The sequence below is a fragment of the Glycine soja genome, chromosome 8 (genome assembly GCF_004193775.1).
Source record: "Glycine soja cultivar W05 chromosome 8, ASM419377v2, whole genome shotgun sequence".
NCBI classification, from domain to species: Eukaryota; Viridiplantae; Streptophyta; class Magnoliopsida; order Fabales; family Fabaceae; genus Glycine; species Glycine soja.
The window spans coordinates 3,072,421-3,086,795 of NC_041009.1; the positions used below are offsets into that span (position 1 = coordinate 3,072,421).

At 32.1% G+C, this 14,375-nt stretch overlaps 2 protein-coding genes across 5 annotated transcripts; one reads left to right on the forward strand and one right to left on the reverse strand.

Moving 5' to 3' along the window:
- Positions 1–155: 155 nt before the first annotated feature.
- Positions 156–2,867, reverse strand: LOC114424423 (ras-related protein RHN1-like). 3 transcript variants are annotated; one of them, XM_028391268.1, is made up of 6 exons: positions 2,681–2,867; positions 1,443–1,688; positions 1,211–1,259; positions 759–832; positions 581–674; positions 156–505 (listed from the first exon to the last, which is right to left on the reverse strand). In XM_028391268.1, the coding sequence occupies exons 1-6, from the start codon at positions 2,717–2,719 to the stop codon at positions 429–431; spliced, it is 579 nt and encodes a 192-aa protein (XP_028247069.1). In that variant the 5' UTR covers positions 2,720–2,867; the 3' UTR covers positions 156–428. The 3 variants fall into 3 exon arrangements, with proteins under 3 accessions (XP_028247069.1, XP_028247068.1, XP_028247070.1); XM_028391267.1 differs by having other exon boundaries at positions 156–483; positions 2,681–2,865; XM_028391269.1 differs by having other exon boundaries at positions 156–483; positions 2,677–2,805.
- An 8,148-nt stretch (positions 2,868–11,015) lies between these two features.
- On the forward strand, positions 11,016–14,375 carry LOC114421172 (FRIGIDA-like protein 4a). Of its 2 annotated transcripts, none has more exons than XM_028386994.1 (3): positions 11,016–11,976; positions 13,131–13,306; positions 13,424–14,375. In XM_028386994.1, exons 1-3 carry the CDS (start codon positions 11,163–11,165, stop codon positions 13,994–13,996), a joined length of 1,563 nt encoding a protein of 520 aa, XP_028242795.1. In that variant the 5' UTR covers positions 11,016–11,162; the 3' UTR covers positions 13,997–14,375. The 2 variants fall into 2 exon arrangements, with proteins under 2 accessions (XP_028242795.1, XP_028242796.1); XM_028386995.1 differs by having other exon boundaries at positions 13,131–13,261.

The window sequence follows — 14,375 nt, forward strand, 5'->3', positions numbered from 1 at the left end:
TTAAATGCATGCTTTTTATAATTAGTGTATAATTGTACATTCACTGTAAAAAAAAATTATACTAATCCTTTGTTTTGTTTAATAAGAATAAAGAGAAATAAGTAATATAAAAATGTCAAATTTTTATGATATGTTAAAGAGAATATGAAAGTTGATTTGCATGCCGAAAAAATAAATAAAAATAAAATTTGACCAACAGCAAGTGGGTGTAAATAATGTGTTTACAGAAAGGAGTTGTAATGTAAGCGATAAACAGAGTTTGGGCGTGAGATCTTACAATGTACACCGATCGAACATGCCTTTGTTCTTGTTGTCTGAGCAATTACATTTACATAGACATAAACAATGGACACGTCAAACGTGAGGTGAGGAAAGCCATCAATAATTAAGTACAACAAAAGAATCCTCTTCTTGTTTCTCCAGCTCTGTTATGCAGCTTCATTCCACTTTGACGTGAAGGATTTGCTTTCGCCAATCTCTTGGCTGCAAAATGTTTTTTTAATTTCTATTTAACCAATCTTAACAATTACTGTCACAATTGGCCAAAATACTTTATAGGGTTTATGGGAAATTATTTTACCTATTTCATAGAAGAGCTCGTTCACGTTTTGTGCGGTTTTTGCTGAAGTTTCAAGAAAAGACAAGCCATTTTCTTTGGCATATTCCTCGCCCTCCTGCAACCATCAATTCAATTACAAAGTTCGTCACATAAAAGATGAGTACTGAAACAAATCATGAGAACAATTCACTAGAAATACCTCATATCTGACTTTTCTCTCGGCTTCCAAATCAGCCTTGTTAGCCACCAAAAACATTGTCAAACTTGAATTTGCTGAAGTGAATTCTCAAATTAGTACCGTTTTATGAAGTTGTGATGAACTTTTTCAGAATGATTCATAGAAGTCAACTTAGCCCAAGTTCACAACTTTTTAAGTATGCAGAAAAGAAATCTGGTTCTCAATTTTTAGATGTAGTAACTTATGATGTGCGGGGGACAAGGGTAGGAGTAGGATTAAGGCTATCAAGAGGGAGAACATTTTTTTTATGTAAATAAATACTTTCGTCTGAAAACTTACTCTTACCAATGAATTTATGATCGTGATATATGCCACATGTTTACAAGATTCTAGCGTCAGACAATTTATATTAAGCTCAATAATACAGTAGCTTTTAAAGTTTGTTCAAAAGATATATACATTTTGGCAGTTACCTTGTCTTAGAACTTCTCGAACCCACTTCTTTGCTCGTACAAAAGAATCCTGTGCCAGAGTATGAATTATTTATTCAGCCAGATATGTTCACTGTAAATGTAATAATAGACATCTAAATAAAACATAATACTGAATCTTTTAAAGGATAAATACAGTAGAATAATCGTGAATTAGTGATATACTTCTATTAAGTATATTGAGAATATTTCAACTACATAATTAATTAATTACCATGCTTGTGATGTCATACACAACAATGGCAGCAGCAGCACCTCGATAGTACATAGGAGCCAAACTGTGGTATCGTTCCTGCCCTGCTGTGTCCCATATATCAAATTTTACTGTCGCTTCATTTAAAGACAAAACCTGAGTGAAGAATGCTGCTCCAATTGTTGAATCCTGGTACTCGGAAAATTCACCTTTGACAAATCTAAGAACCAAACTTGTTTTCCCTGCCCCCATGTCCCCAAGAAGAACCTGGGATATCATAGATGATCTGATCATGATCTTTATCATGTTTAACATCGTTGGAATATTTTCTTCTGCTAATGATGCATAATGTATGTCCTTTTTTATCATAGGAAAACGAGGGAGGGAACAAAAATTTGAAATTTGAACCAAAGAAAAAATTAGAAATTTTCTTTCATCTTTACTTTTTCTTCATTTTCACTTCAACTACACAATAAAACTTTTGAAATTTGAAAAGTTTTCTTTCTTTCTCTCAACCAAATTATATAGGGTAACTGGCCAGAAAAGTAAAGGATGGGGATTGACATAAATACATAATATTTTACTTGGCAGATTGAAGAAGCACTCACGTTATTATGCAAAATTCAACTAGAACTAATCAACGACTTCGCAAAAATCTTACTTGGAGCATGCAAGGATATTATATGTAGCTTGAATAGCACTCTGCAAGTCATTAATATAGTCGCTAACTGAATGAATAACTAAAAATCTTGTTTTCTACATGAATGGTTATGGTTTTATATGTAACTTGTTCCCCCAAAAGAGAGGGGTGGACAATACACACAACCCAAAGGCTTACAGCTTACTTGGTCAAAATACACGTATGGTTTTAATCATATACAAGAATTGTACTTCTGTAAACGTATAAACGATTTTGAATAAAAAAGTATAAATTTTCTTGAAGGATGCAGATAGTTGTTGCACTAGCTGATTGAAACAAAAAAAGCAGAACATTTTTCAATGATGAATCAAGCATTAAACGATCATAATCAGACACAACAGTTTCTTAGAATCCAACACTGGTTTAACGTAAGAAACAACTTGAATTTAAATTAGCAATATATACAAGTTATTTGCTTGTCCTGTCCTAGTATATGTGATATGATATGTTGTTCTGGCTTAGGGCCTAATAATATGTCAAACAGGAGCTATTTCTACTTTTTGAATGGAGCTGATCGTCATCATATCAAATCAAAAAAAGGTGGGGAAGACATACCTACCAGTTTTGCTTGTAAACTCTTGTTTCCTGTCCTCGCCATAGCTTAGATGATCTATGGGGGGAAAAAGAGAGAAAATTTCTTTAGTGCTCCTAAGATTAAAAGGATAAGCCAAGGAGAAGGCAAATGTGTTAGTAATGAGAAAAGGGAGAGCTTGAAGGCTGAAAAACAATAGTCCACGACTGGTAGTTTGTTGGTTGGACTAGTAAGTAAGCTGATATGTATAAAACTTTTTCTTTGAAATTATCCACGACTTATATTTTAAATTTTGCTAAGGTCCATGAGTTAGCTTTTAAATTTAATCAAATTTATATCTAGTTAAGCTTTTATGATTATAAATTAGCAACACTGTATTTAATATTTTTGTCCTTTTCATTTTACGAAGACTTTTTTTTTAAAAAAATCTTACTTTTAGTCTTCAAAATTTGATCATATCATCCATTAGTTTTTGTATTTTACAGAAAATTTGTTTTAGTTTTTTTTTTAAAAATATTAATATGTCTCTTTCAAACATATTAAATTGTAACTTTCAAATGTTTCACTTTGTGTTTGTTTTGATCGTATTCTTCAACTTTTGTTGTTGTAGATTTATTCTTATGTTTTCTTCTAATTTTATTTGTTTATTTGCATGACATATTTATGTTTTAACAAAAATTGATATTTTCCTTCTAACATAATTTTTTTTTAATAATGGTTTTTACAATTAGAATAGGTTTTTACATGGGTGTTATATTGGGTTACAGGTAAAGAGACGAAAAAATAGAGAATAATGGTTATCATTTCAATAAAAAATAAAATAAAAATTTCACAAAATGTCATATAAATTTTAAAGATTTATCTCTTTTTATTTTATTTTCATTTAAAAAAAAGGAAAATGTCCATTTGAGTCTCATTATGATTGATTTCTATAAAAGATGTTCGGGAAGAAGAATTAAATTATTAAATTTTTTGAACTGAAAACAATGAAATAGTTTAATATATTTGTACAACACTTAAATATTTCACTCTTAATATATATGTAATAATGTAATAAATGTATAACTCTATCATTGTTTCACTCTCCCCGTCCTTCATCACATTCACTCTCACTTAAATATTCTCCTCATCATATATATATATATCATCTTCCAAATTCAAATATGCTTGTAACACGTATAAGACATATTCTCTAGTACTTTTAATATCAACTACATTATTTAAATTAACATTTTATCTTCTTTTTTTTTTAATATATTTAGTTCTACCTTTAAAAAAATTATAACTTGAGTTTCAATATTTTTAAATACTTAGTTTTAAAAAAATACTTAGCTTCCAGCACGTGTATAGGGAAGGTAGCAAAACTGCAGATTGGCTCGTTAAAGGGGAATCTCTTATCAACAAGCTAGATTTAACTATCTTGCAACAGTGCCGTAGTTCTCTTTTTGTTGTTTATTTTGTTCATGTTATTATGGGACTCTCTTCCACGAGCTCCTAGTCTTTTTTCTTTCTTTCTTTCTTTGTCTTTATTTCTCAATCATAAGAAAATAAAAATATTAACTCATTAACTTATAACGCTGTAAGAATCATGTGTAACTTTTATTTATTTAGTATGTTTTTAAATTCTTTTTCAACTAGTATAACGCTATTTTAAATAAATGATAGTTTACAAACATAATTTATAAAAAAAAATATATGTAGTTGTTCTATCAATTTGTTGTCAATGGACTCCCAACGTTTGACAACAACGAATAATTTTTTTTAAAAAAAATTAATATCAAAACAAAAAATAAATGTTTTGTGGAGGTTAAAAAGTTATTTAAGCCTAAATTTTACTATAAACTTATTTTCGAGTTAAATATTTTTAAATAAAATTATCTTGTGATAAATTAAAATTAGTTTTAAATAGTCGAAAACCAAACTATACCTACTGTGATTCCTACAAAATGAAATCAAGCAATAACAAAACATGAAATCAAGTTTGTTTGATTGTTACTTTCACTACTTTCATTTCATAACCTACTTTGCCATGAGAACAAGGGCCCTACTCTGGGACTTGACGTTGATTGCGCTGCTTTAAAACATGTAAAATGCATAAAAAATAAATCAAAAGTTATCCACCCTGCAATTTGTTCTTTAAAAAATGTATAACAAAATTCAAAAGATTCCCTCTCCTCCTTTCATTAAAAATATTTAATTATTATAAAAAGTTTTTTTTTTTTAAATTTAGAGTGTGTTTTTACTATAGACACATACAATTTAAATATAATTAAGTAAAAATTATTATATACAGTATCACATATCGCATCATTTTTTTATTATCAGAAATCAATTTTTAATTTAGTTTTCTATCAATGTTGTGTTTGATGGAGTAGAAATGGTGAAAAAATAGAAAAGAGGGAGAAAAAATAGGTGAAAAATGAAAAAAGTGAGACTGTTTCTAGTTGAGTGGAAATTGGTGAACTGAACCGCAAGAAAATTAAAATCGGGACGCTTGTCTTAAATTTTGTGACGATTTTTTTTTCTTCTAACAGTTCAAAACCATAAAAAAAAATGCAATTACAGATATTTCATGCTCTCATGATCAATCATGTGAATAAAAAATCACTAACGAAGGATTTTTTATTTCTCTTAAATCAAACACATTTGAATTTTCTTTATATCTCAATTATTTTGATTTAATTTATCTATTTTTGTCTTCTCTATATTTATCTATTCTATTTCTTCCCTGTCACACAATGTAAAAAATGAGAGATAGGAATATAGTTGTTTGGCTAAATTATTAATTAATTTTGTTTGTTTATTTAATTATTTTAATTTGATCATTTATTATTAAAAATTAATTTAATCCCTTAATTTCTAAAATTGATGCAACATTGTCAATTTTGTCCAATTGTCGGAAACAACATTAATTGCATGTATACGTGACACAATAAAAAAAAAAGTAACATAAATACCACATAAGACACCTCTATATATTATAAATTTAAATAGCGTTAATGGGATGCATAAAAAAAAATAGCGTTGATGGGAAGGGCATCATTGTATTATTTTTAAGATTAAAGGTCTAAATTAAACTTTTAATAATAAGAGAACTAAATTGAACAAATTAAATTAAAAGAAAAAGATATTTAGTCATATTTTTATAGTGTCTCCCCTCTCATAAATGGTGAATATGTAAGTATTTTCTTCCTTTCAAAAAATAAATGTAAGTTTTTTCTTAATAAATCATGTCGAAGTTTATGATAGATATCTTATAAATTGTGGTATTTAAGAGATTTTCATTATGGGCTAAGGAAATGAGGGGGAAATATTACATAAAAAATTGTTGTTTTTATTTAATATTACAAATGTGTGTGTTCAGCAAATAGTTATATGGTCCCCTACAGTACTTGTAGATCTTGAGTTTGGAAAAAGCATCTGCGAGTCTGCGACGTGTGCAATCTACCATAGTAAATCTTAATTTTCCCACGTATGCTTGCCCTTCATGATCTTTTTCAAGCTGTGAATTGTCCCATACAAATTTATCATTATTTCTCCATTGATGAATTATCCATGCACGTGCATGTTGAGTCATTTTCGTTTATTATTTTTTTTAAACATAAAAATATTTTTCTTAGATAAGTCCAATCAAACACGAATTCGATATATACGAGTTTTTGAATATATCTCGATTCGTTCACTATAGTTATTATTATTATTATTAGAAACCGCATTAATTAATACCAAATAAGTTAAATATAATGAAAAGAGAAAAAGGAAAAAAATATAGAAAAATAAATATATTTATAAGTTGTTTACTCATGTTTGATTGGACTTGCGATTGGGAAACCATGTGGAGTATAATATTTTTTTAACCCCTAAAATACAACGAGAAGAAACAAATAAGTCCCGCATCACGTGAGAGAGGAAAAAAAATTCTCAGGAGAGAGAAAAAAAAATAGATAAGCTCAAAAAGGATTATTTTCTTTATCTTAAGCAGAAAAAGACTTTCACGTGGATCCCAGGTTAATTTTTTTGTCCTTCCCCTGTTTTGTCTCCACAAGCAAATAGCAAATAGCAAAAGATGGTATTCTAAAATATTTAATAATATTTATATTTTTTTAACACTTTCCTTATGCAAAAATATAAAATTACTTAATTTTTTTTAAAGAATTAATTATATTTAATAATAATATACCACACCATAACTGTAAAAAACTTTTTGATTATGACTTTCTTTTTTCATAGATTAAAAAAAGTATAGCGCATTTGGTTAATCTTTTTATTTTAAGGAATGGGGTTTTATAAGTTGAATAAATATTTTTTTAATCTCGAAGGAGATTTCTATTTAATACTGTGTCTGTGTGTGTGTGTGTGTTTTAAAAGAAAAGTTACCTCGAGAAAAGGCCCTTGAATTGGTATATGAGCGAAGTTTGTGCTCTAAGATTTTTTGACCTCGTAAGTTTTTCAGTTTTCACCGCCGTCACTCATGGCTTCCCAATCTCAGGTTCAGATGAGCAAGCTCCGTGTTTCGGTAATACCGGAAAGTGACAGTGGCAATGGAACGACGTCGTCGCCCAAAGGGCAGTGCCTCTGTTCTCCAACGACACATGAAGGCTCCTTCCGGTGCCGTTTTCATCGCTCAGCCACAGCTTCATCATCTCCACCTTCTTGGATGAAACGCTCCAACAACAATTAGCCACCCCGTCGTCGTTTATGCCTCTCTCTCCATTGGTTCGTGTCTATGTTACTCATTTTGTTTATCCATAATTAACTACGTACTTTCAGAATTTGCAATGTGCTAAATTCTATATGAGTGATCATATAAATAATTAATTAATGTTGTGTAGCTCCAAATTGCCACGAATCACTATTTAACTTGTTCTGATCAATCGTCTGTGTATTTTGCACATGTCTTTCTCATCTTTCCAAATCATCTATTTCTTTTGTCTCCTCGCACTCGATCAAATGCCAACATATAACTAATCTGAAAAAAAGGATTTTCTCTTTTTTTGGTATGAATTTAAGAGGTTTTTCAAATTCTCTTAAATTACAGACATATAACGTACTCCTTAGAATTCTTCTTAATATCGCCCAGATATTTAGATCTGTGATTTACCTACCCGGCCCCAGTTTTGGTTAAAAAGCGGATCCAAGCTAGTTTTCAAATTTTACTTAATTTGTAGCATGATCCATAATTCTATTCACGCATTTTCGTCTTCCTTGTTTTGTCTGAGGTAGTAGATTATTCCTCTGGTCAGTTTCATCTTCCTTCTTTAATTTTTCTGATTTATAAGGATAAACAAGAGAGATATAAAAAATAACAATAAATGTGATAAATCATATGTTGGGAAATAAAGAGAAAGATAAAAAGGAAAACAAGATAAAACTGAGATAAAATAGAACATCAATCCATGTTAATAATAACCTTTATGAACTTTATTTAGATAACAAATGTTTTGAGTGAAATAAAAAAAAAGAAGAAAAGATAAAATAAAAACAGTTGTGAAATTTTAGTCCTTCCGTTGGATGGATATATTAAATAGAATTGTGTTCATTTATTAAATAGATAAACTACAATTATCATACATAAGAGATTTAATTGGCGTAATTAAAATCTGAAAAACTAAAAGTGTACAATATTAATGATATCTAGGAAACTCAATTAGAATAAATAAAACATAGTGGTAAATTGGATAATTTTAATATCTAAGGGATTAAAAGTTCAATTAAATCTAACATAAAAAAGTTTACATTTTTTAAATTAAATTAATTTTAATTAATATATAAAAAAATTACCCATTTCTTTTCTAAACAAGTAAAAAATTATCTCTTTTATTTATTTCTATCTATTTAAAGAACATCTATTTTATTTTTCTTTTAAATACAGAAATTAAAAGGAAAAGCTTTTGTGACTATATAGAAAAAATAAGTCGTTAAATCAAGAGATAATTTTGATAGAAACTTGCCAATACGTAAATAAGTAATATAACGAGAGGGAAGAGGATTGAGCAAAAATATTTTTGGAAAATTTAGTCTCTGGTTTTCAATCGGTCATAACCGATAACTCCAACTCCAATCAAGTTACAAAATACCCTCTCTAGATAATTGATTAATTGTTTGAGGAAATTTGACAATAGCCAATGAGTAATATGTTACTCTACAGAAATCGAAACTTTTATTAGAGCTCAAAACCGAACCGGAAAAAAGTAAAATAGCCACTGAATTTAGTGACCAACAAAGTCAGTCGCTAACCTATAAAAACAGAGACCGATTATAGACTGACACAATAATTTAGTATTTTGTAAATAAGTAAATTTAGTTAAGTCTGCAAGTGAATCTGCAACGGACCATTTTATTAGCGACTGAAATATTCGGTATCAATTTAGCAATTGAACTCTATTTTGGTCTCTAACGGTTAGCAGATTGGTCTTTTGCAATTATTTATTTTGGTCGCTGATTTGATAGCTAAGTAAGTTAGCGACTGATGTTTACAATATCAGTAGTTAATGAGCTTTTTCATGGTAGGGGCTATCAAAACAAAGTTGCCTAACCCAGCTCGGCAGGCCAAATTGGCCCACTTTTTTTTTCACCCCATCAATTCAATTTAAATTTTAGAATAAAAGAAACAAAAATATAGCACCACGCTTGGTACTTTTTGACAACTCTAGTCTTCTTCATCCTTCAGAAATATTTCGTGTTAATTTTTATATAAAACCCATTTTCCAAACTTAATCATGCCAAAGTCATCATCAATTTAAGACATATAATCAAAATTACCTAAGACTAAGACAAAACAAATAGGGGAAACTACTCCATTCAAAATTGGACATCCAGTGATTGGCACACATTTAATTACCATTTCTATTAGAACCCTATTTTGAAAATTATCCCAAACCTATAAGGCTTTAAACAATACCCAAATTCTTAATGTAAAATGTGGTTATGAAAATGGGTAATATGTACTTAAGAGAGAGAGGAGAACTAAACAAAACAATTTTTGTAATTTTTAAAATTGTCTCTTTTTCAATGTTTGATCAAAATGATGAGTTTTTGTTTAGTTTATAGCCTATAATGCCTAAGAATGCAACTTATCTATCTGAAATTCTAACTGTAACGAAAGCTTCTAATGCAAATGGTGACAACTTCTAATTTTTTCACAACCAATCTTTGATGCAACAAGGAATGCAATTCAGAATCCAATATAATCACAAATATCACAATAGAAATTCAATATATCAAAATGAACCAATAAGTTGCAAAATCATTTGCACTATACCAAAACAATCATATTGATATCAAGAACAATTCCAATCAACCAAAAATCTGATGAAATTGCAACCAAAAAATAAAATAAAAAAGTTCCAATAGAATACCCAATTCAATACCAAGTGCTTTTTTATATTCTTAAGTTTTTGTCACTCCTTCTCACTTTGCTTATTTACACTCTTTGGCGTGTGACTTTGGCGCAATTCTGGCAGGAGAACAATAAAATTGGGATAGAATTACAATGAGATTGAGCATGTAAACTCGCTAGCAGCAAATATTGGAACAAACAAGTTGAGGTGGAAATTGTTGTGGATGAAGCTCAAGAAAGAGAAGAAGAAGAAGAAGCTTTTTGAGTCTGCATCACCCTTTCAGGTTCCTTATGATCAATACACTTACTCTCAGAATTTCGATCAAGGGACTGCACTTGATGAACCAGATGATCTTTCTCTGTTCGGTTTGCTGATCCTTCCATGGTACTTGTTTTGCGTGGGAGTTTAAGGCAAGGCTAAGGAAATTAAATTGAAACGCTGCTATCTCTTTACAATGCTAAATGCTCATAGTTATGTCTGTATATATATATATATTTTGCGTGGGAGGGGGTTCTAATGGTTTTCTTCATTGTAATCCCATTATTGTGTTTATGCGTTTTTGTGTGTGTTTTTAATATTTTTGAGAGCAGAGGTCCTTGGGTTTGTGCGAAATTGCAACATCAATGACGCCGTTGTTACAGACTTGCGAAGGTGAGGGAGTGAAATAGGCGCGTCAATGATGGTGTTCGGGTTGTTTCCAAGCGCTGCGATGTTGTTTGTGACTTGTGAGTCCAAGACAATAAATTTATGTTATTAATTTCACTAATCAACATTTTTAAGAAGAAAAAAATGAAAATTAATGAATAAATCAAAATCCTTAATTTTTAAAAATAAAAAAATCAAATATCTTAATTAAACTTTAGAGATTAAAACCGTGGATTTATAAGACTAAGAAATCAAAATTATAATTAAATTTATATTTTTTTAACAATATTTTATTATTTATTGAACAAATATGTAAAATTTTTATTATTTTATTTTTACTTTTTGGTAGAGAAAAATAGAAAAAGAAAAAGCTCACCCATTCTTTCCAGTCTTCCACACTTGCAGTAGTATGACAAACCCAACGTGAATCCGGAACTTGAAGCTACTCAATTTTTTCCTCCTCTTAACGGTTAATTAAATTAGGGTTTTCGATTTCGGTTTCAGAAGAGACTTAGCACTCTCCAATGGCGACGAGGGTCCACCAATTCTTCGACGAACTCGAAGCGAAGAAAACCATTCTCGCCAAATGCACCGACCTCTTCACCACCCTCTCCACCCACTTCTCCTCCCTCCAACACTCCGTCGCCGAGAAATCCCAATCCCTCGATTCAAAGCTCCAATCTCTCGATTCCCTCTCCAAAGAAACCCTCGAATCCCTCCACCGCCGCGAGACCTCCATCCCGGAGCGCGAGTCCTCCGCCGCCGCCCGCATCAAGGAGCAGAGGGAGGCCGCGCTCGCAGAGCTCCTCCGCGCCACGCCTCCCCCGGACCCCGACCTCTCCGCCACGCTCAAATCCCTGTGGAGGAAGATGGACGCAGCGGCGCTGCTGCGGTTCGTGGTGTCGAAGCGGAAGGAGTCGGCATCACTGCGGGCGGAGATAGCGGCGGCGATGGAGGAAGCGGTGGACCCGGCGCGGCTGGTGGTAGAGGCAGTGGAGGAGTTTCTGAAGAGCAAGGTGGCGAAGTCCGGGGTGACGGATAAGAGGTGGGCGTGCGGGCTTGTGATACAGGCGCTGATGGTTTCGTCAGAGTCAAGGGAACATTCTAGAAAGATCGTGGAGAGAGCCGTTGCGGTTGTGGAAACGTGGAAGGAGCATTTGGATGGGGAATCAGAGAGTGGTGCTGCCGAAGTCGTCATGTTTCTGCAGATGGTCGTGTGTTTCGGATTGAGGTCTAGGTTTGATGATGACTATTTGAGGAACTTCGTTATGCAATTTGCTTCTAGAAGGGACATGGCAAAGCTTGCTGCTTCCTTACAATTCGGCGACAAGATCATAGGTTCGTCTTTTCTTTGCCTATTTACGTTGAAATGTAGGTATACAGATGACTTATGATGTAATAGGAAGAGAGATACAGACAAGTAATTAGTGTTGATGGAGTGTTTCATGTCTGAATATTATCACTCAATATTTTATAGACGAAAATGCAAGGAAGCTGGAATTTTATGGTAGTGATGGGTTGGGAAAATGGAAAGTCTTATAGTAAATCAGTAGGAAAGGGTGACTGCCAAAAGATTTTGTGATGGTGGTAGTGGAGGTGGAAAATGGTGGGAATGGGCTAAGAAAAATTAGTAATTGAGTCATTTAGGGTTTGAGTAGAGAGTTTACAGGTTTTCTGCTTACATTTCTGAGCTTAGGGAGTCTTGTTGGGAGCTCAAATATACCTGGGTTTTCTGCACATAATCATAGTTTAAACTTGGAAGTGATTCCTGTGTATTAGCTTATTTTCATATCCCTAAGTATGTTGGTATGGTATTTTTTTTTTAAAAATATTCTTCAGTTTTTTAAGAGGAAGGGAATTCTGATACATTACCAAGAGTTAGTATGGAGAGCATAATTTAGAACAGGGCTATGGGGTTTTGGGTCATCAAAATTTTAAAATACAGTGGAGCTGATTGAAATTTAAATATTTTTCTTCAAGGAGTTTGCTTGTTTCTTTTCCTTTCGAAATAGATTTTATTGACTTATAAGCATTTCTTTGTGCCACCCTGCTGATTTTCTCTTTCAATGTTGCATCTGCTCATTGGTAAATGTTAACATGCCAGAGCCTCCTACTTGCTATGTTAGCTATTACCTTTCTGCAACCTTTCATCAAAATATCTTGATTTCCTATACTTCCAAAAATCCTCCTCAATTTTCCCATTACACCTACCCTTGTAGACATGTAGGTGTAGCTGTCTAACGAGTTAATTTTTCTCTGTAATAAAGTCACCATAAGACATAGCCTAAATGGCTAAATCAAATGTTAAGAGAAATGCTGACCAAAAAAAAATGTTAAGAGAAATTCAGTTGTGTTATCCTATACAGATTTTACCTTGTTTTTGATTTATTTGACACTCATTGTCATACTTTTACACTTCTCATTGTGATTCTTCTTTTTTGGCCAATGCATACTTATTTGCATAGACTAATTAAAGCAAATGATTTATGCAGATATTATAGATGAACTAATTAAAAATGGCAAAGAGATAGAAGCTGTTTATTTTTCTTCAGAATCTGGTTTGACTGAAAGATTTCCTCCAATCGACCTACTCAAGTCCTACCATCGGAACTACAAAAAGAATGTTAGTGCCATATTCAAAAAGGGAAACAACAATCATGCTACTATGGTCTGCATAAATACCTTTCTATTCTAATTCAGTTTCATTAGTGTGTTTATGTTAAATAAAAAAGAATGTATGCCATTGATGGATTGCATTGTTAAATCTGTCTCTATCATTTTTTAGGATGATTCAAGCACTTCGGAGTTGAATTCCATTAAGGCTATAATCAAATGTGTAGAAGATCACAAGCTTGAATCAGAATTTAACCTTGATAATTTGAGGAAGCGAGCTACCCTTCTGGAGAAAGCTAAGGCCGAAAAGAAAAAGGGTTCAACATCCAGAAGTAAACCTCAGAACAAGCGAGGCAGTGGATCCAGCTCTTCACGTCCAGCCAAATCAGCCAAATTTAACAGTGCACACTCATCATCTTTCAGTCGCAGGAACCTGGCACCTTCTCTACAACCCAGTCCTGGTGCAAGATTTTCTGCTCCATTCAACTACCCCAGCCAAACCATATACAATGGTGCAACTGCTAATCCTTATGCAGCAACCTATGGAACTTCCCACACTCAAAGCCCGGCTGGAATAACACAACAGCACTACTCTATTCCTGTTGACAATTTGGGTCCGTCTGGTTACCGGTCTAGTGGTTCTTATTCAGGACAGACTAGCTATGGCCTATACGACTACAGAAATGGTGCTCCTCCAACTTATCCACCTCCATACTCAGTAGATGAAACCACCTACAGGGGATAAGTTTTCGTCCTACGTATCCTTTTTCTTCCCGTTGTTTACTTTAGATGCTACTTTCATTTAGTTTACTTCCTGTTTTGTGATGCTAAAATTGGAAAATATAATAGGTTCCTGGGAATAGTACTTATTCAAATACATAGATATATGATGCCAACCGCAGACAAGGCAAAGTTCGTTCTTTTTTTTTTTTTGAAGTTTTGACTTTTTCTTTTTGAATGTAATTAATTTCCCCTTTTCTTCGCTAGAGCTATTAGTCAGAGGTTTGTTTCACCTTTTCCTTTTATTTGTTATAGGCTATTTTCTACATTTTCATGCCGTTTCAATGTATTTCCAAATTAGCGTCTAAAAGAACTGCTAAAAATGCTATTCTAGTTATAACTTA